The sequence below is a fragment of the Sinocyclocheilus rhinocerous genome, unplaced genomic scaffold, assembly GCF_001515625.1.
Source record: "Sinocyclocheilus rhinocerous isolate Xijiao unplaced genomic scaffold, SAMN03320098_v1.1 scaffold2471, whole genome shotgun sequence".
Taxonomy (NCBI): Eukaryota; Metazoa; Chordata; class Actinopteri; order Cypriniformes; family Cyprinidae; genus Sinocyclocheilus; species Sinocyclocheilus rhinocerous.
Window position 1 is genome coordinate 20,979 of NW_015661927.1, and position 22,829 is coordinate 43,807.

General features: G+C 35.3%; 2 protein-coding genes across 5 annotated transcripts in view; both read right to left on the minus strand.

The window, feature by feature from the left end:
- The window catches only part of LOC107726930 (cyclin-dependent kinase 14), a 166,377-nt gene that overhangs the window by 13,957 nt on the left and 129,591 nt on the right, over positions 1-22,829 (minus strand). For 3 of the 4 annotated variants that reach the window (XM_016536624.1, XM_016536626.1, XM_016536625.1), the window contains one exon: positions 17,310-17,766. The gene's annotated coding sequence lies outside the window, so the exon portion shown is untranslated. Of the gene's footprint in view, positions 1-1,743; positions 1,803-17,309; positions 17,767-22,829 lie in introns of those variants that run through there. The other variant, XM_016536623.1, reaches the window with a different exon arrangement.
- On the minus strand, positions 6,858-8,774 carry LOC107726929 (frizzled-1-like). The gene has a single exon (XM_016536622.1). It carries the CDS (start codon positions 8,539-8,541, stop codon positions 6,916-6,918), a length of 1,626 nt encoding a protein of 541 aa, XP_016392108.1. The 5' UTR covers positions 8,542-8,774; the 3' UTR covers positions 6,858-6,915.

The following is a 22,829-nucleotide window of genomic DNA, read 5'->3' on the forward strand; positions in this document are numbered from 1 at the left end:
AAATAAAATAATAGTTTATATTACTTTTGGTTTCTACTGTGCAAAGCAAAAATAAATAAATAAGCCTAAATTTAAGATTTTTGTATTTTTAATTGCATATATAATTTCCATGCATTTGGATTAAACAGTTTTAATAAACTTATATATTTATTGCAATGCATATTTGCATCATACATAAATGAAACTGGTCAGACGTCTGTAATAATACTAATAAACTGAATGTGTTTTAAATACAAAATAACCAGGTTTATATATTTATCATAAATAATCATCATACATAAATGAAACTGGTCAGACTTCTGTAGTAATACTAATAAACTGAATGTGTTTTAAATACACAATAACCAGGTTTAATAAGTCAAGAAGATGTTTGAAAAAAGTTGTCAAATAAAATAATAGTTTATATTACTTTTGGTTTCTACTGTGCAAAGCAAAAATAAATAAATAAGCCTAAATTTAAGATTTTTGTATTTTTAATTGCATATATAATTTCCATGCATTTGGATTAAACAGTTTTAATAAACTTATATATTTATTGCAATGCATATTTGCATCATACATAAATGAAACTGGTCAGACGTCTGTAATAATACTAATAAACTGAATGTGTTTTAAATACAAAATAACCAGGTTTATATATTTATCATAAATAAATCCAATTCGTTTTTTATCCCATACATTAACTAACTGAATATTGTTAGCCATAATTTAACCATCTTCATACTTTTTAACTAAGTAAATGTAATTGTTTTTGCAATTAACAGATTTATGCTTATTCTAAACAATTTGAATAAATGCATAATGACTATTTAAATAAAATTAAATAGATGCAAATAGTTTGAATAATTATAATATATATATATATATAGTGCAAAAATCTTACCGTTTCATTTCTGTATGACTGACAAATATGCATCACATTAAGTTTCTTAGTTTATTAATTTTAAAACTGTGTAATATAAATGGATGGACATTTTATATGAAATTCAAATACAAAAAAAATCCAAATATTTTTGACATTTTTTGGGCCTAAATATTTTACATTTTAAATTTAAATTTAAAAGCAATGCATCAAGGTTATTCTAGTTAACTAAAACTAAAACTAAAACCATAAAACCTTTACTTGAAATAAAATAAACTAACATAAAATAAATAATAAATTATTTCAGCTAGTTACCAAGGCAACATTTTCTTATTTAATTTAACTTGATGTACTAAAATGTTAATACAAATATATAATAGAATAAATAATAAAAATAAATATAATAAAAATTACATTTAAAAAACCTCAAAAAACTAATAAAGATTACAAAAACACAACAAAATTACTAAAACTTTAAATATTAATAAAAACTAAAATAGTATACTAAAATAAAACTGCAATGAACTCAAGGTCAAATTGAGTGCATTGCATTGTTCGATACAGTATAAGTCACCTGGGTATTTCATGCAAACAGACAATTTGCATACTATGCACAGTATGCATAACAGAAATAGATAAAATAGTATTCTAGTATGCTATTCTGAACACAGCCGTAGTGGAAGCAGCACGTGACACGAGCGCTGAGCTTCACCGAAGCCCAGATATTAATCATGTGCAGGAGTCTTCAGTATTACAAAGATTAATTTCACATTTCCTGCCCACACTCTTGTTCAGCAAGTCAGCACCCGCTGCGAAACACTTCTGATCTGGGCTGGTTCTGAGGGTGTATTCTGGTCTGAATGCATGCGACACACACTTACAGGTTGAGTTGAGCTCTGTTCTCGTGACCGATGCTGCACGCATCCGTCTCACACGTCAGCTGCAGAAATCAAGCAGACTCACACACTTCTGTGAGACTCAATACGTTCAAACACACACCATTACTTCAAATCTGTTACAGACACTCTTAAAAATAAAGGTTTGAAAAGGCTTTTTCCATTTTGGGATCCTTTCAGTGTCAGTTCTTAAAATTGCTATGACTTCTCCAAGTTTTTACTCATTTACATGACTTTTTTAGACCTGGAAATCTCAATATTTAAATGCATCGAAATGTCCAGGTTTTCAGGTTTTAATTCATTCATGCATTTATAAATTAACATTAGCCAAGATGGAAAAGGAATAGTTCACTCAAAAATGAAAACTTGCTGAAAATGTACTTACCCTCAGGCCATCCAAGATATAGACTTTTTTTTCTTATTACTGGAAATCAGAGTTTTAAAATGCATTGAAATTTCAAGGTTTTCCATGAACATGGAATTAATCGAAATAATTAGAGCCATATAGATCCTCATGTTTTCCAGTAATTTTGATCTGGAGAGGATTTTCTTTTGCTAAAAATGCTAGTTAATGTCATCGCATTGGACCCAAAAATTTGATTATTTTTGTACTTTTTTGAGCTTTTTTCCAACCTTGTTACACTCAAAAGTGACCGTCCTGCAAAAAAAATTGCATATAAATCTGTAATTATGCTTTATTATTACTCAATCTTGGATTCGATCTTTTTGTCAACTTGCTTTCTTTTATTTAGCACAGGTTTTGTATTTCTTTTTAAACCAGATCTGAGCTCACGCACCTCAGTTTTTGAGTGAACATTGTCAAAAATATACACAAATCATGCTTTTTTCACTCAAAAACTGAGGTGCATGAACTCAGATCAACATGGCCTACAATCAATCAGCTCCAAAAAGAAGCACAAAACCTGTGCTAACTGAAAGAAAACAAGCTGACAAAAAGATTGAATCCAAGATTTGCTGATAATATAGCATAATGAGAGATTTATAAGCAATGTATAATTCCGGTTGTTTTTGACCAGGAACACCAAATTAGGTCATGGATTTTCAGCACAGCACAAGTTAAACTTCTTAAACTCTTTTTTATGAATTATGTACCCAGCTGAATTTACAATTGTGTTTAAACAGACGCATTCTTACCAAAGTGACTTTTTTAGTGCCCTTACCAACCAAAACAATTTAAATTCTGTTATTATATCACCCATGTGTCGTTCCAAACCTGTTTGACTTTCAACACAAAAGGATACTTTTCAAGCCGCTCTTCAGCATAAAACAAAATTTTATAGTGACTACAACTTAAAAAAAACAAACATGTTTATGATGCTTTGTGACTGTAATCTTCCTCTCAAATCTCACTTGTGATGCTGCATTTATGTGAGAATCTATGGTCTCAAACCTGGTGTGTCATTTTTGAATGAGCGAATGAGATTTCAAAGCTTCAGTTGAGTCTATTTCAGTCAATAACACATTAATAGCAGCATACGGCTTTGATACAGCGTGATGATGACAGCCGTATCACAGTCTACTCAATGAACTGTCTTATAGAATGATGGCAGAAGTGACAGTATTTACTCCTGAGAGTCTCTCAGCAGCCAGAGAGCAGGACCGGACCTGTTCAACTCCACAGACTTGAGAGGAGCTCAACACTTCAGAGGACAATGAGCATTTAAGGTCTGTTTGAAGAGCACAAATAACCTGCAGCCATATGCGGTATACAGTCTGCCCTGAATTACATAATCAAACACCTCACGAGTCACGGGAACACTTGACAATAATGTTAGATACAGCAAGTTAACATTTAAGTTTGCATTTAAAAGTTTTACTTAATGTCAATTCATTCATGCATTATGAATGATCATGAGCTAACAATGAACGATAGTGCATTTATGAATTAACTTTAAAGGAATAGTTCACTCAAAAATGAAAAGTTGCTGAAAATGTCCTCACCCTCTGACCATCCAAGATTAGGATGAGTTTGTTTCTTCATCAGATTTGGAGAAATGTAGCATTGCATCACTTGCTCATCAATGGATGCTCTGCAGTGAATGGGTGCCGTCCGAATGAGAGTCCAAACAGCTGATAAAAACATCACAATAATCCACAAGTAATCCACAGCACTCCAGTCCATCAGCTAACATCTGGAGAAGACAAAAGCTGAGACAAATCCAGCATTAAGATGTTTTTAACTAAAATACCATAGAGTCTATAATCCATAATAACGCTTCCTGCAGTGAAAAAGTGTTCTGGTCTGAATCAGGAGAGAAATCTGCACAGATCAAGCACCGTTTAAACAGCTCTAAACAAATGTGACCCTGGAGCATAAAACCAGTCTTAAGTATCAATTTTTCAAAATTGAGATTTATACACCATCTGAAAGCTAAATAAATAATATTTCCATTGATGTATGGTTTGTTAGGACAGGACAATATTTGGTCGAGATACAACTATTTGAAAATCTGGAATCTGAGGGTGCAAAAAAACCGTTATTATGGATTAATGCTGGATTAGTTTCAGCTTTTGTCTTCTCCAGATGTTAACTGATGGACTGGAGTGCTGTGGATTACTTGTGGATTATTGTGATGTTTTTATCAGCTGTTTGGACTCTCATTCTGACGGCACCCATTCACTGCAGAGCATCCATTGCTGAGACACTGATGCAATGCTACATTTCTCCACATCTGAAGAAGAAACAAACTCATCTACATCTTGGATGGCCCGAGGGTGAGGACATTTTCAGCACATTTTCATTTTTGGGTGAACTACTCCTTTAATGAATGCATTAAAAAACATTGTTAGTTCACGATACCCAATGCATTAGGTAGGTGTTACTGAAGTTACTGAAAACACTTTTTAAAAGTCTGCTTCAATCTGACAAATATCATTAAATAATAATAATAATTAGAATAATTAGAAACATAAGCAGGCCTTATAGCAAAGCAAAGGGACAGCATTAAGAAAATGAATTAAAAACTATCAAATTAAAAATAAACAATCAGCCATCAAAACAAACTCACTTGCCATTACAAAAGAACATTTTGTACAAATGTGAAGTTTATTCTTTAAAGAAGTGAATAATATATAAACTATTGTCTATAAATATAAAGGGTTTTTGATAGTATCACAAGCAGAAGTATCAGAAAGAAGAAAATAACAGATGTCACCGGTGTAGAAAACTGTAATACAGGCTTCAATGCTAGTGTGATTAAATACATCTCTGATCCATGCAAACGCATCTCACAAGAACAGGAGTTTAAGAGCAGGACTCTATCTACCAGTGCTTTCTGTAATCACAACAAAAACATTCATTTGCATGAGATAATCACCATAAACAATCAAGAATCAACATTATTTGATGTTCAGTAAAGGACATTTTTTTTAAAAAGCACATAATGACACAACAAACCCTGAAGAATTATGAACAGGATGATGTGAATTACGCTTACGTAGTGCTTGAGCGATGTGGGGGTTTTATTAGATGATGTTGATACCGATAACCAGAGAGCATACTAATATGCAACCGATACAACTTAAAAATCAGTTAAAAATATCTGAAAACAAATTGCATTATCCATTAACAGACCTGCTGGTAGATTTTGGAAATGATACACAAGACAAGTTGACATGATTATCGTGGATCATCTCAAAAGGGCAAAATATGGGCAGATATATCGGTTTACCGCAACACAAAAGTCTACATCCCAATTTTCACATCATGTTCGTGGATTAGTTACGTTACTAACATGGGCATTAAACTATTTGAGCGATGTGGGGTTTTTAATAGCTGATGTTAATACTGATAACCAGAGTGCAGACTGATATACAACCGATATTACTTAATAATCAATAAAATGATCTGAAAACAAATTGCATTATTGATCAAGAGGCCTGCAGGTAGATTTTGGAAAGGATACACAGGATGAGCATTCGTGATTATCGCTGCTGATCATCTCAAAAAGGGCAAATATCAGCCGATATATCGGTTTACTGCTACACGAAAGTATACATTCCAATTTTCACATCATGTTCATGAATTAGTTACATGGGCATTAAACTATTCAAGCGATGTGGGGTTTTTAATAGCTGATGTTGATACCGATGATTAGAGCGCAGACTGATATACAACCGATTTTACTTAAAAATCAATACAATTATTTGAAAACAAATTGCATTATCGATCAAGAGGCCTGCTGGTAGATTTTGGAAATGATTCACAGGATGAGCATTCATGATCATCACTGCTGATCATCTCAAAAGGACCAAATATCGGCCGATATATCGGTTTATCGCTACACATATGCATCCCAATTTTCACATCATGGATTAGTTACGATACCAACACAGACATTAAACTATTTGAGAAGTGCATTGCAAACACCGTCCATCCTGTTCTAGCTGTATGTTTAGAGGTACTTCTGTGCAAAAGAGCCAAAGGAGAACACAAACCCTTCAGAAACATCACCAAAGATAATTACAGCCTGAAGAAAAACAATGTATACATTTCTTGGAGTTAAACACAAGTGCAGGCCTGACCCCAATGCTGCTCCAAACTGAAAAAGGCACTTAACTGTACATCTTAAAACAAGCCTGAGACTGCTGCTGTCCAAGCCCAGGACAGGCCAGGAGACCAGCAAACCGCTTTAGGCTGGGTTAAGCACATATCAACCATGGGTACTCACTGTTTTTGTTCTAGCTCCTAGTCTCAGCCTCCATAAAACATTCCAGTCCTATAATTCATCTGATCTCAGACCCAAAGCTTTAATTTAAAGCTCAATTCTTCCCATGAAGTGCTGGGTGCACAATTCACACACATTATCATTATTTCTGCATTATTTGCATGTAAAAAGTTTGAATATTTGCCCGTGGAAATACTGATGTCGATAAAAAGACACAGTTTTACATACAAGCTTAAAAAACAGATCCCCACCCAGAATAATCCAAGAGAAAAGGCATAAATAATCTCCAAAACGTTAAGGTTTGTCCAACAAAAGTTCATTTGATTTAAAAAAAAAAAAAAAACGAACATCCAAGAAATCCAAGTGAGATTTAAATACAAATATATACTTACAAAAAAATCACAATCTCTTTAAACAGTCGCTGTTGTTTTTTCCATCAGAAAAAGTGACAAATAAAAAAGCAGTTAAGTCACACTGTTGTTTCTCCTTGTTTGCTGTTCGCCAGTCTCCTGTAGAACTTCCTCCACGAGTTAAGAGTCTTTCCAGACCATATCCAGAATCCAGACGTGATGCCCACGATCAGGGTCATCAGGTACTTGATCATGAACACCGTGAAATCCGGGCTCATCTGCGGGTTGTGGACGGGGCATGGCACCGCGTACGTCTTGCACGTTTGAGCGCTCCACGTCTGTTCCCACTGATCCCGAAAGGCCTGCTCGTAGAAGTAACACGCGATCACGATGGTGGCCGGAACCGTGTAGAGGACGCTGAAGATGCCGATGCGCACCATCAGCTTCTCCAGCTTCTCCGTTTTGGTGCCGTCGTGCTTCATAATGGTCCTGATGCGGAACAGAGACACGAAGCCCGCCAGGAGGAACGAGGTGCCGATGAACAGGTAGACGAACAGCGGCGCCAGGACGAATCCGCGCAACGCGTCCACGCTGTTGATGCCCACGAAGCAGACGCCGCTGAGCACATCTCCATCCACTTGACCCACCGCGAGGATGGTGATGGTCTTGATGGCTGGCACCGCCCACGCTGCGAGATGGAAATATTGCGAATTCGCTTCAATGGCCTCATGACCCCATTTCATCCCGGCCGAGAGGAACCAAGTGAGCGCTAGAATGACCCACCAGATGGAACTGGCCATGCTGAAGAAGTACAGCATCATGAACAGGATGGTGCAGCCTTCCTTTTTGGTGCCTTGCACCACTGTCCTAAACTCATTATCGAACTGCTCATTGCACACCACTTTGTCCTCCAGCAGAAATCCGGCGACGTAGGCGACGGACAGCATCGTATAACACCCGGAAAGGAATATAATGGGTCTTTCCGGGTAACTAAAGCGATTCATGTCCACTAAATAAGTCAAGACGGTGAATAAAGTAGACGCGCAACACAAAACCGACCAGATCCCGATCCAAATCCGCGCAAACTTCTGCTCGTCCTCGCTGAAGTACATCACCCCGTGGAGTTTCTTGGGTTCGCACGGCGCGCCGCAGTTTTCCTCGCCCAGAAAGCGGTAGTTGAGGTACGGCGGGACTTTCAGCGAAGCCGGGCATTTAAAACGGCCCTTCCTGTGATGCTCGGGTGTCGCTTGGGTCACATCTGGAGTCGGGTTGACCGGTGCGCTCCGCTCAGACGTGTTCTGCCCCACGCACAGCTCTCCGCCGTGCACCGGGAACGACTCGCACGCGAGACTCTCCGGCCACTGGAAGCCGAATTTGTTCATAAGCGACTCGCAGCCTTGGCGCGCACGCTCGCACAGCGAACGGCACGGCGGCAGCGCCTGCTCCAGCACCGTGCAAACCGGCGCGTACATGGAGCACAGGAAGAACTTGAGGTCCGGCGAGCATTGCACTTTAACGAGCGGGTAGAACTGGTGCACCTCCAGCCCCGCGTCCTCCTGGTTCGTGTGGCCGAGGAGGTTGGGCATGATGGTCTCGTTGTACGCGATGTCCGTGCACAGAGGGATGGTGATGGGCTGGCAGAAGCCGTGCTCGGGAACCGACATGCCGCGGTCTCCGTACTGCGCGCTCGCTCCCAGTATTGCAAAGGCGAGCAGGAAGAGCGCGGACGCACCGCACGCGGCCATACTTTCCTTCTGCGGTCTGTCTCCTCTCCTCACAGCCAGCTCGCCCGCCGGCGCTCTTCCTCCCCTCCAACTCCCTCGGTCGATTTATCCTGTCAAGTCGGTGTCCAGAAACTTTTAGGAGAGCGCAGCGGCGCCCCGGACGCTGCTCCGCGGATCAAACGCGTAAAGAAAACCCACACGAGTGTCTGATTGAGGCGAATAAAGAGTCGCGCTGTATCGTGTCAGAGTTTCTGTGAGCTGTTCAAACCTGTTTCCAGGCGCCCCGCTGTCTGCTGTTCATAAGCGAGACGCTGGCGGGGCGTTACGGACAGATGGCTCGCGTTAGGGGGCGTCGGGATTTCGTTCGCCTGCGGTTCACGTTCTTTTTACGTTCACTCTTCGAGTTTATAGAGTTATCGGCTGACTTTAGAGATCAGAATAATAAGTAAAAGAGCAGACACCGGGTGTCGGGGTTTCTTTTGCCTGAAGTTTGATTTTTTTTTGCGTTCTTTAAACGTTCGTTCTTAGACTTTATGGGGTTGTTGAATGGAATGCATTTTATCTGCTGACTTTACCAATATATTTAGCATTGTTTTCACCAGTATAAATTCAGAATGGAGTTCTGAATAAGTCAATGCTTGCATATAATGTAAAAATATGGTAAACAGAAATGATGAACTAATATTAGCTTCAAATTTTCATACAAACACTTTAATAAAATAAAAGGAAGAATAACTATCTGCACGAATCTTTCTTTTAACAACAATATTATCATCATCATCATCATCAAATGTATGTTTTTAGAAAGAATTGCACATCTGTAATTATTCCAGAGGTATGATGCATGAAACATTTTTTAAATGTTTTTTCTTTTATTCTTATTATTATTATCATCATCATGAAATGTAATCTTTTGGAAAGAATTGCACATTTGTCCACTGTAAAATAAGACAGACGTATATATTTTACAGGTAGGTGATCACCACCATGGTAAATTTATTTTGCAATGTATATGAACACGTCATAAAAAGTAGAGTCATTTAGAATTATGGGTAAGTGACAAAGGTGACTTAGATATAGAATCACACCATGAATGGTTAAAATGCCTTAAAGATCTCTCCAGAAGGTTAAAACAATTCATCAAATCTGCTAAATAACAATGAACAAAATCTGCTTGCTGTGCAAAAAAACAGAGACGGTCCCTAACGTGCAGCCCTTCCTATTGGTTACTGTGAGTGTCTGCAGGAGAAATGAGAGGAACATGATTTGCTCTGACAGGAGAATGTAAAGACAGCCTTCACTAAGAGTCTGGATACTGGCTGAATACAAAACAACTTCTGCCTGAGTCAAGATTTCATTCAGCTATTTTCCATTTGGTCTTATTGTGCAATATTTTTTGATGAACAAACATGAAATGCTCTACCAGTTCAGCCGCTCATACTGGACTTTCAACTGGAGAGTAAATAAACCAATATATTGTATTTTCAATGTGTAGAATTCGAAATCACTTTAGACAGGACATATAAACTTTTCTTCTATTTACGGTTCACTTGAAAATGACCAGGCCATAACAGTCAATCTAATCTAGATGCTAAAACAAGGTTGCAAGATCGGAATAATCCTGGAACAGACTGGACTGGCCAAACCAGAAAGAGATGACGTGCAAAACATGCATGTAAACTCACTAATAATGTGTCATTTAGGGTAACCATTAACCATTATGTAAACTGAAACCGCCCAGATTTGTCTTAAAAATAAAGGTTGCAAAAGTTTTTTTAAAAACTTTTTTACCACTTTTGGTTCCTCAAAGAACTTTTCAGTAAACAGTTCTTAAAAGAACCATTGTGAAGAACATTTTTCTGATCTAAAGAGCCTTTTTCCTCTATAAAGAACCTTTATAAAGAATTGATTGCACAAAACCATCGATGCCAATAACGAACCTTTATTTTTTAAGAGCATGCAGAAGCAAAAATCATTACTTTTTAATCTCAGTTTGTGAATACAGTTCAATATTAGTCACATGCTATTGCCAACTTCTCTTGAAATCAGTGCAGAGTAGAGCCCGACCGATATGAGTTTTTTGGGGCCGATACCGATATTAGGGAGTAAAAAAATGCCGATATCGATATATATATCGGCCGATATTCTTTGTGTATATTATAGTACAGTACCACCCCCCCCGTGTCGGTAGCCCCCCCAGGATCGCCAGATCGGTCGGAGCCGGACCTCGAATTTAACCACCCGTAACTCCCTTAACCCCGGGGTCTATCGATGCGGGGGTGGTCTCATTCGAAAGCGGGCCTCTAGACGTACACTCGATTCGCGTTCGAGAGGATTCCTCGAGCTGAAGGGATCCTCCGAATTTGGTGTGGATTCGCTGCGCCGTTACGGAGATATGGCCGTTCAAAGTTTCAATGGTTTTCCATAGACTTTAGCTTTAAAGCGTTTCATCCAGCTCGCCAGTAGCAAACAATGGAGCGCGCTCTGCTGGACAAACTAAATAATTACACAATTTCAAGCATTTTATCTGTGTTATATGTTCTGTAAAAAATTTTTTAATATCGGCGGCATATTCGCCGATAACGATATATCGGCGACAGGCTCATATCGGCCGATAATATCGGCAAAACGATATATCAGTCGGGCTCTAGTGCAGAGTGCTTCAAATCATCGATTGTGAAAACGAAGGTTGGTTTGAAGCATTAATAAACTTTATTTATTTCAGGTAAAACAACAATAAACAACATTTACAGAAGGACATTACATCTTCCATAATAACATTACATACAGGTTTCTAACAAATAATGCAATTCCTACTCTAATATAGTCTAAGTTTCGTTCGTTATAAAGTGACCAGTTACACATCTAGGTTCCAGAACTGCTTGTCAAAAGTCTGCATTATTTCAGTGCATCTTACAAAAAAGAAAAATAGATATAGGCAAGTGAAGCGAAAACACAGATTCAGTGTTCAGCACAGCGGATGCATGTTCAACCTCCACGTCTGTTTCCCAACGAGAATATACGGATATGAACCAGTCGAGGGGGCGTTCGTGAGCCTTAACGCTGAATATATACTGTATATACAGCCTAGTATATAACAAAGATTACAAAAAGAGTAAATATTCACAGATGAATTGAGAATAACATGGTATTGACAGCACATTCCATAGCAGAGCAAACCGGGAATCTAAAGCTGTTCCCTTTTCATGGTATATTTACATTTATATATCGATTTTATAACTATGGAAGCCCCTTTCTGCCACTGAATTAAAAAATGTAAAAACGGTAAGTGTGACTTTTTATCTCGCATATAAATTCACAATTGTGAGAAAAAAGTAAAAATTGCGAGATATAAATTTGCACTTTGAGTCGCAATTCTCAAGTCAGAATTGAAAGATATTAACTCGCAATTGCGAGAAAAAAAGCCAGAATTGCGAGATTTAAACTCACTAAACTCGATAAACTCGCAATTCTGAGAAATAAAGTTGCAATTCTAAGAAAAAGTCAGAATTGCTAGATATAAACTCGCAATTGCATGATCAAAAGTCATAATTGCGATATATAAACACACAATTGTAAGAAAAGACTTTATAACTCGCGTTTGTTTATATCTCACAATTCTGAAAAAAGTCGGAATTGCGAAGAAAAAAAAAGTCAGAATTGCAAGTTTATATCTCGCAATTCTGACTTTATAACTCGCAATTTTAAGTTTATATCTCGCAATTCTGACTTTATAACTCGCAATTTTAAGTTTATATCATGCAATTCTGAGAGAAAAAAAAAGTCAGAATTGTGAGATAAAAAGTCGCAATTACCTCGTTTTATTTTTTAATTCAGTGGCAGAAATGAGCTTCCATAAATAACCAACTTTGGAGCAAGCGCCTATGATTATGCAAACATGATGTCTCTTCTTTTTTGTGAGTTCGTCACAGTGCTAAATGTGCAATAATCATTTATTATTACTTTTCTCCATCCCTTTTTCTTGCAAAAAAGGAGACTCTAGACACCTTAAAGTGGTGATAAAATACAGCATGTCACATGTAAATCTGCAACCGCCACAAAGACAGGAGGAGCTCTTACATGTTTCAAGCATGTTGCATGAAAATTATTATTGGGCTCCTAATACTGGCTGGAATCCTTTAATGCCGCAGTGAGTTTGGAGGCATGAATGTGGCTCCGTCACGTTTCGACAGAATCACAGCTCTCTTCATAATCGCAACATTAAAAAAGTCTCTTCATTTCTGAGAATATGTAAATATAAACTGGTTAGTTGAATAAAGGCCATGTTCACACTGCAGATTAATACGGGTGTCACTCCTCTTCACATGCACTGCAAAACAATCTGTTGCTTACTCTGTATTTTTGTTTTTCAGTATAGTACAAGAAGCAAAATTTTAAAGATATTAAGTCTTGTCTTCTGAAAAATTAGTCAAAAGTTTATACTCAAAACAAGAAAAAGATTATGGAAGCTTTCTCCACAGATAACAATTTTGTCAATTCTGATAAAAAAAAATAAAGTCAAAATTGTGAGATATACTCAGAATTGCCAGATAGAAACTCGGAATTCTGTCTCTCTCACAATTCCGACTTTTATATTTCAATTTATATTTCTAATATATACTATCATATTATTATCAGAATTGAGAGTTAATAACTCTCAATTCTGAGTTTATATCTCGCAATTGACATTTTCTCAGAATTGCAAGAAAAACAGAAGTGTGAGATAAAAAGTTGCAATTGCCTTTTAGTAAGAAAAAATAAAACTTAATTCAAAGGGAAAACAAGTTTATTTTCCTGACCTCACTGACATTTTTTTTCCTTTTAAGCAAAAACCCACTTAATTTTGATAAGTTCTTCAGAAAACTATATTTAACGACGCATGTCTTCATGCATCTCAAATAAATGTATCTTGATTTGAGAACGTTTCGATATTTGCACTGGAAAACAAGACAACAAATAATTTTTTTTGCAGTGTAGAGCATTGAATTTACTCATTTGCACCACTTTTGTGCACTGTATTTAAGTGCATGTTTACTGTTATTGAATCTGCATAATACCTTTAGTGAATTGGGTGCTAAAATACATTAATACATCTTCATTTCGTAACATTTATTTTGTCCGAAAAAGCAAACACAATGTTGCTACGATTATCACTATATCAGCCAAATGAAATTCAGGATTAAGAGTGAAAATCAGGTTACGCAGTGTGTACGTGGCCTGACCGAAATTACAGGAGCAAAACACGACCTTATAAGCTGGAATGTTGCGCAAACATGTCGAAAAGTGCATTCGCAGTAAGCGTCGACCTTTTAAAGTTCATAAATCTCATTGCTCTTTAACTAGTCCTCTGACCATTAGTCATAACATTATGACTAAAGCTGAATCAAGAACTTCATTTTGCACAAATATTAATTTAATAAAAATGGATCATGTCTGGATTTGCACCGTATAATAACTGCAAAGGCGTGATGTGTCACTGGACGTCATGCACGTCTGTACACATTCCATTCGCTTCTGATTTATTAAATAATCTGTTTCTAAACAGGTGTGTTACTGTACAAATCTGAACTCATTTCACTTCTTTATTCGATCCGTGTTAACAGTGCAGAGCCAAACATTGCTATTGTTCAATTAGCTCTTACACTTATAGAAAGCAAAATCCATTGATATTTCACAACATACTGAGAGAAAGAGAAAATACCGTACCCAAATGGAGATTATATTATTATGTTGATCGTCTGTTGTACAGAAACCAAATGGACGAACATGAACAGGAAGAGCAGTATCAGTATTCAGATTGGCAAGTTGGGAGAGTAGTGCACTTTGGGAAGGTTCTTCCGATCAAACTCCATCTCGAAAAGATGCTTGAGAAATGCGTTAGCTTCATCAACAACACTTCAGTTTGAAATGTTAAAGGCTGTTCACATAATGCATACTTGCACTTATAAACAGCTAGAAAAATTTAATGCTTGAGTCTTGAAATTTATTTTCAAATTATTTTACTCTTCCATTATGTTCCAATTTGACCCACAACACATTTTTGAGTTACTGGTTAACCTGAAATCACGTAACTAATTCTCATTTAGGGTCATGAACATGCATGCAAAGTTTTGACACTGGTGTGTTGTGGACTATGTATGAAATTCTGTTTTAAAGTTTTCAATTTGACCCATTTCAATTTGAACCCATTTCATGGTTAAAGGCATGTGTTCAGATCCGAAATAAAAAAATAAATATGTATTTTGTTTGGTATTTGCATTTATTATGCATTTGGCAGATGCTTTTATTTCAAGGAACATGCGCTGCGTTGAAGGCGTATGTTTTTATTAGTTCATGCATATGAATTTTGCTGGGAATCGAACCCATGATCGTGCTGTTGCAAGTGCCATGCTTCTAAAGTTTGAGCTTTAGGAAAGTATACAAAAGAAAAAAATTAATACAATTTTAAATGTAAAACTTTTTTTTTTTTTGGATAAAAAAAAAAAATACTATTTATAATCTTCACATTTTGTGAAAAATGTTTTAAAAAATTTCAATGTAAACTTTAAAGAAAATTTAAATACTCTTTATAATATTCAAATTTTGTGAAAAATGTTTAAAAATAGTTTTAAAAATCATATGTTCTCATGTGTACTTTTTTGTAATGTGTGAGAACTATTAATGTTAAAGGTTTACTGTTTTTACCTGATTTTGTTTTTCATAGAGTGATTTTTGGTGAACTGTACTGAACCCAATTCTGATTTTTACATAACATGATATGGCTTAAAAATTAAACGCTAAAGCATTTCTGTAGCTCAAACAGTAGTGCAAGCAACGGCAAGGTCTTGGGTTCGAATCTCAGTGAATGCATGAACTGATCAAATGTAAACTTTGAATGCTATATACTTTAAGTTGGATAAAAGCATCTGCAAAATGCATAAACGTAACGAAAAAAAGCAGAGCTCATGCAACAAGATACAGAGATGTCCATTTAAATAAAAAAACAGCACAACCTGTGCAAACATCCTCTAACAGTTCAAAGTAAATTTTGGGCCGTTTTAACGATCAGTTAACGAGTGCAATTTGTTATAAGATTGTCATGGGCCTTCGGACGGAACAGCGAAAATAGATTTGTTTCCAAACATGGACGAGTGATTTTCTTTCTCATGCACATTAGCACCAGTGCAAGCGTATTGCCTGTATTTAACACTCAACGCACATGTAAACGCACACAGACGTACACAAGACTCACAGTTATCTGCCGTTAGTGATGGTATTCATTGCTTAAGCGCAGTCCCTGCAGTGAGTGAATGTGCACCATCAGGCTGAAACCGCATTGTCAGTGTGATTATCGTTATTACTAGGGATGCACCAATACTAAATTTCTCAGCCGAAACTAATAACCGATTATTCAGAATGACATCTGCCGATACCGATTGCGATTATTCAGAATGATATCTGCTGATACGATACCGATAGCCAATTATTCAGAATGATATCTGCCGATACCGATTATTCAGAATGATATCTGCTGATACGATACCGATAGCCGATTATTCAGAATGATATCTGCTGATACGATACCGATAGCCAATTATTCAGAATGATATCTGCCGATACCGATTATTCAGAATGATATCTGCTGATACGATACCGATAGCCGATTATTCAGAATGATATCTGCTGATACGATACCGATAGCCAATTATTCAGAATGATATCTGCCGGTACCGATTATTCAGAATGATATCTGCTGATACGATACCGATAGCCGATTATTCAGAATGATATCTGCTGATACGATACCGATAGCCAATTATTCAGAATGATATCTGCCGATACCGATAGTTTAGTTTTCTTAAGGAAAAGAAATTCTCCCAATTAATGCTATAAACTATACAGGGAGCCTCTCATTTGGTACATATTAGAGATTAAAATTAACAACAAAACTATATTCAATGCTATTTATTTTCAGATATAATAATCACACTCAAAATAAAAAAGTTTCGATACAATTCAATTACACAACGTAGTTCTCATAAAAACGGTCTTTATGACAGATTTATTCAAAAACATATATAATTAACAATATATAAGCTCCGTCTAGTTTTTTTATAGCTACCTAACCAACTGTGAAAACAGGATAACTTTCCTGAGGTGAATGCAACGTTAAGCAATACACTGTTCACAAGCTGTTTTATTTGACGTCTTTCTTTCGGTTGAAATGCTGATTGAGTGATGATATGAGACATGACACATTTCGATAAGATGTACTGTATCTTTCAACGCCTTCTGATGTTCATTCATGTTTATTTCACACTATAACTTGTTTTAAAGTGGAAGAGACTCGCGCTCCGCACTGCCTCTTGAACTGAAGTGCAACAGAGATCTGAACCCCACAATTAAGAGCGTCAAACGGCATTTATTATTCTAATTTTGCAATAAAATGGACATTATTTGAGAGCTGAGACCTTGTTTCTTATCAGAAGTAAGAAAGCACAAAGCTCCTGTGATTATTGGACGGGAGGTTCATTACAAATAACGTTTGGCGATCTAGCAACCCTGGCTTGAACTACGGGTGCTTCACAGGGTCAAACAGAACTTGTGTTAACACGTTGCGTTAATGCGTTATTATTGCTTTAACTTGGACAGTCTTAAATTCAACACAACACAAGTTGCTGTCTGACATGTTTTTCCGCCCCCTTTTGATTGACAGGATATAATCGGCCCTGATCATTGGCTGTTTTTAAGCAGTCGGTCTATGGCTGATAGTGCAGGTAATTGTTTTCTTAATTGTTACTTCGGTGCATCCCTAGTTATTACTGTGGAAATTATTGTCATGTTATTGGGCGTGCAGCTGGACCGTACCATAGCCAATAATGTGTAAGATTGCAGGAAATGCAAAATGCCAGCTTGGTCTCGATAATGCGTGATTGTGCACGGGAGGGCATTTGGTTTGTTCTCTTAGATAGACACGTATTTAACTGTACAAACATTTGTACATAGGTAGCTATACATAGGTAGCTACATACACAAACAGTTCGTATTAATTGCCTTTCGAAGTCCGAACGTCGCTCGCTTGCCGTCGATGTGGGAATGTTACGCCACATTCCTGATGGTAAAACTCAGATTTGACTGATTTGCTCTCAGTCCCATGTGGAAGGTCAAACCAACCGGAAATGAAATAATTTAAATAAACATTAAGTGTCGTTCCCGTCTCCTTCTTCTTTTTGTCTTTTTCATATCTTGACGGCTGACAGCGCCAACCTGCAAAACAAGAGAGACAAAAGCATTCAAGGTCAGTCCTGATGTGCACTTTTAGCAACTGAACTGTAGTTCTGACGAGACTTTCATGCACTGGTCAATTTTGAGATTTTGGGCTATTTGGCTTTCCATAATGTGGAAAGAAAACATCCCAAAATACACATTTAAGTGTTTATTTCATTACACTTTATTTGTGTCTGTAGATTTCAATTTCAATGCATATCTTTAAAGTCTGTTTTCTCAAAATGAGTTTCTTTGTCCACTTCAGCAGCACTTTCATACACCAAACTTTGCAGTTTTATTCCTCTCTATATTCTGAAGGGTTTTACTGAGAGATTTGTTCATATATTATCACACTGATTTATACAACATTTTACTCCTAAAAACATGGTAAAAATGTATTTTTGTCTGTCTGTTGACAGTATTTTTTGATTTATGGAGTAATAAAAAAAGAAATCCCAAATCCCCTCAGGAAAAACCTTTAACTCTAAATATGTTAACAAAATCAAACAAGAATTTTGAACCTGGCTTTATCCGATGTTCAGATTTACGTTCAGGAAATTTGTGCAAATTAGTGCATGTTTAATTAAATGTATTTATACATTACATAAAAATAAAAAAAAATGTTAACACAAAAAATGTTTGTAATTGTGAATGTAATCTATCAGCTGGTGAAGTATGGTGAAATCTATTAGTTCATTTTTACCCTAATCGCCTGCAGTGTTTTGCCTCAACTATATTAAATTATGTATTTCAATCAACTACATTTTTAAAGCAGCTTCACAGCGCTGGTGAGGAGGATGATGGGATGCAGAGGAAAGTGTGTGTGTGTGTGTGAGAGTGTGTGTGTGTGTGTGTGTGAGTGTGTGTGTGTGCCTTTATCAAGAGCCCAAAGCATGTGTGTGTGTGTGTGTTTGTGTGTGTGTGTGAACGAGGAAATCGACCAGCTCAGAAACACACCGTCCCACAAACCCAACAAACTACATCCACTGAAGGCCGGGCGATAAATAGATATTCATCAATGATATTGATAATGAACTTAAGCGATATTTAGCCTACATCTACACTTCAAGATACGATATGGAAAAACATATTTTAAATAAAAGAAGAATTTGAATAACTTAAAGAATAAAAAATAACAAGAGATAAGACATTTGGTTCATACCTCTGAGTATCGTATATATAAATAGCAACATTCTTTTAATCACTACATTCTTTTACATGTAAGTTCATGTAAAACGTCAAAGCACATGTATTTGCTCAGTTACAGCTCGTCTCGACAGACAGTCAGAAACGATCATCTATTGAATATTCCCTTTAACTCTCAAACCAATTCATTAAATGTTGAACCAGTGAAACACACAAGACCTTCTTCTCTTCTCTTTATGCGCTCGGGTCAAAGATTTGATGCTCATTCAATTTATTATCCGATTTATTAATTTATTAAAAAATGCATGAAAAATGCAATTCATGAGAGTTAAATACAGCACTCACTGAAATATTCTTTTCTGGGGCATTAAGTTATAGATGACGACGACGACGACGATGACAACAACAACAACAACAATAATAATAATAAATAAACAAACAAAAGCTGAAATAAAAAGAAATAATACATTTTCAATAATTCTGATTAATTTAATAATATTCCAAATAATTATTTCAAAAAAAAAAAAAAATGGTGAAGCAGTGTTGCTTCAAAATATTATTATTATTATTTTAGTACATTATTATTATTATTATTAGTATTTTTGTTTAGTATTTAGCATTTATTAATATTTTGACTTTTTCTGTTCTTTTGAGGTTTTTATTTTTATATTTTCATTTTAGTGTTTTATTTTAAGTTTTAGTAATTTTGTTATGCGTTTATTTATTTATTTAAACATTTTTTTGTTTAGCTTTAATTTATTTTTTATTCCAGTTTTAGTAATTTAATAATTTCGATACATTTTTATTTCAATTACTTGCTAAGGCAAAGTCTTTTTTTTTTTTTTTGAGTTTAAGTTTTTCACTTAATATTTACATTTCATTTTTATCTAAGCTTAATTTGAATCGAGGAAAACAATTTTTAATAGTTTTAGTAAACAATAATAAAACCGATGAGCAGGAAATCTCATTTTACCAGGATGTCTTCAGGAAACCTGTTTGAAAACAATCATTTTTGCAATTCCACGTGGTGGCGCTAGTGAGGCAGAAATTACACACCAAAACTAAAAGATGTTAAAGCTGATCATGTTTAGATTGCACTTAATATTTGTCAAGTATAATAATCAAAAACACCCAATCACATCCTTACAAGAAGAGAATCTCTCAGAATCTCTCAGCGATGAGCGTCAGGTTCTCGTGTGAGCAGAAGAATGCCAGATGTGTTGAAGAGCGTCTCTGACTGGTTTAGCCAACACAATGAGGAGAAGGGCTCCTATAGTCCTCAGCCAGCAGACGGCTTTCTTAACAGTGCAAATTTAATTAAAAACGAGGATTTAAAGTGCACTGAAAAGTTTCCAGTCATTAAAGGCGCAGGAATGCCGTGTTTCGGCCAGGACGCGACTCAAGCACGTCAGTGCTGTTCATTTTCATTTTAATGACCTCCATCACTTCAGCTCCACACAGAACGTGTGCTATGAAAGCCAGTAAAGTGCTCCTCACTAGTGACAGCTTTATAGTGAGGGCGGTGGATTAAACCTTTCAACTAAACAGCTTGTTAAAATCAAGTTCTGCTCAGCTGGAGTCTCCAAACACAACTGACAAATAATGACAGTTTCACAAACACTCCCTCGACTCTCATTGGCCAGGCAGACAGAAAGTCCCGCCCCAAACTCACATGATTGGTTGAGTCAAAAATTAACATGACTATCACTATGATTATGACTTGAAATCATATCAACATTTCTTTTTTTCCAGGAATGAAAATACTGTTATCATTTCATGCTCGAAATATGATTTTTTTCCCTGTTGAACACAAAATACCATTAATGTTGCTCTTTTCTATAAAATGAAAGTGAATAAAGATGGACACTGTCAAAAAATAACAACAACAAAAACTAATAAATATGTGAAATTTTGCCTTGGTAAATGAAATAAGTAAGTTTAAGCTGAAGAACTAAAATGACTAAAACAAAAACTGAAATAAAAATAAATTTAAAAGCTGAAATAAAAATAAATTAAAGCTAGATATAAATAGCTAAATATAAATATAAAAAAGACAAACTAATAAATAAATCACAAAAGCACCTAAAGTTACTAAAACTAAAATGAAAATAAATAAATAAAAATCTTAAATTCTAAAGCTGAAATAAATAATAATAATAATAATAATAATGAGAAATGTTGCCTAGGTAACCAGCTGAAATAAATAAGTTGAAGTTGAAGTTGAAGTGAACGGAAATAAAATTAAATTTAAAAACTGAAATAAAAGTAAATTAAAGCTAAATATAAACATTAAATAACTAATAAAAATGACAAGAGCACATAACAAAATTACTAAAACTAAAGTTAAAATGAAAACTGAAAATATAAAAATAAAATCTCTTTCAAAGCTCAAATAAAGTAAAATGAAATTAAACAAATATTAGAAGAAAAACTTAAACATGCTTTAAACTTAAAAATGTTACAAAAAATGCAACTGAAATAAGTTTAAGTACTAAAATTACTAAAACCAAAACTAAAATAAAAATACACTATACATAAATAGAAATATTTTTCATTTTGAACACAAAATAACATTAACACTGCTCTGTCATTACAGAGTCATAAGCGTAGTTCAGATAAGACTAGTGCACTGTATTTACGTCAGATGATGCTTTGTGTGAGAATCAGTCATTATTTGTTGTTTATTGGCATTATGGTGAGTAATTGATTGTGATTTCTGCGGAACGTTTTCGTTCTCTCGTCTCTGAGCAGGTTGTTTGAGTTAGAGCAGCGCTTGCTCTCGGGTTAAAGATTGATTTTGGATCAATCATAATAAAGCTGTGCAGACATAGAATTACATAAATGTCCTGGCTTCATCATACTAAATGTGTAAGGATTAACTCTATAATAAATATCATCACGTTCTCTTCCAGATGGAGCGCTTGTCACTTCAGTTCATCACGGCTATAAATACAAATAAAAATCATTTTCAGTAATTGAAATAAAGCTGAAATTAAATAAAATAAAATATGAATATTAGATGAGATGCTTTGTGTGAGAATCAGTCATTATTTATTGTTTATTGGCATTATGGTGAGTAATTGATTGTGATTTCTGCGGGACGTTTCGTTCTCTCGTCTCTGAGCAGGTTGTTTGAGTTAGAGCAGCGCTTGCTCTCGGGTTAAAGATTGATTTTGGATCAATCATAATAAAGCTGTGCAGACATAGAATTACATAAATGTCCTGGCTTCATCATAATAAATGTGTAAGGATTAACTCTATAATAAATATCATCACGTTCTCTTCCAGATGGAGCGCTTGTCACTTCAGTTCATCACGGCTATAAATACAAATAAAAATCATTTTCAGTAATTGAAATAAAGCTGAAATTAAATAAAATAAAATATGAATATTAGATGAAAAACTCAAACTTAAACTTAAATGAAAATCAGAAATTGCCTTGGCAACTGACTGAAATAAATAAGGTTAAATTGAAGAACTAAACTAAAAACTGAAATAAAAATACATTTGAAATAAAATGTACAAGAGCACATAAAAAATTTTAAACTAAAATAAAAACGAAAACTGAAAATATAAAAATAAAATCCAATTCAAAAGTTGAAATAAAATAAAATATAAATATTAGATGAAAAACTTACATATGATCATAAAAGAAAATTACATATGTTGCCTTGGTAACTAACTAAAATAAGTTTAATCTGAAGTACTAAAATTACTAAAACTGAAATAAAAATAAATTAAAGCTAAATAGAAATATACGAAACTAATAAAAGCACATACAATTACTCAAACTAAAATGAAAACTGAAAGTATAAAAATAAAAACTAATTCAAAAGTGAAATAAAGTGAATAAAATATAAATATTAGATGAAACTAATAACTAAGAACTAAAATTACTCAAACTGAAATAAATATGT

Excerpts from the sequence above, each read along its gene's own strand:
- LOC107726929 (XM_016536622.1), bottom strand. The coding sequence starts at position 8,541 with ATGGCCGCGTGCGGTGCGTCCGCGCTCTTCCTGCTCGCCTTTGCAATA.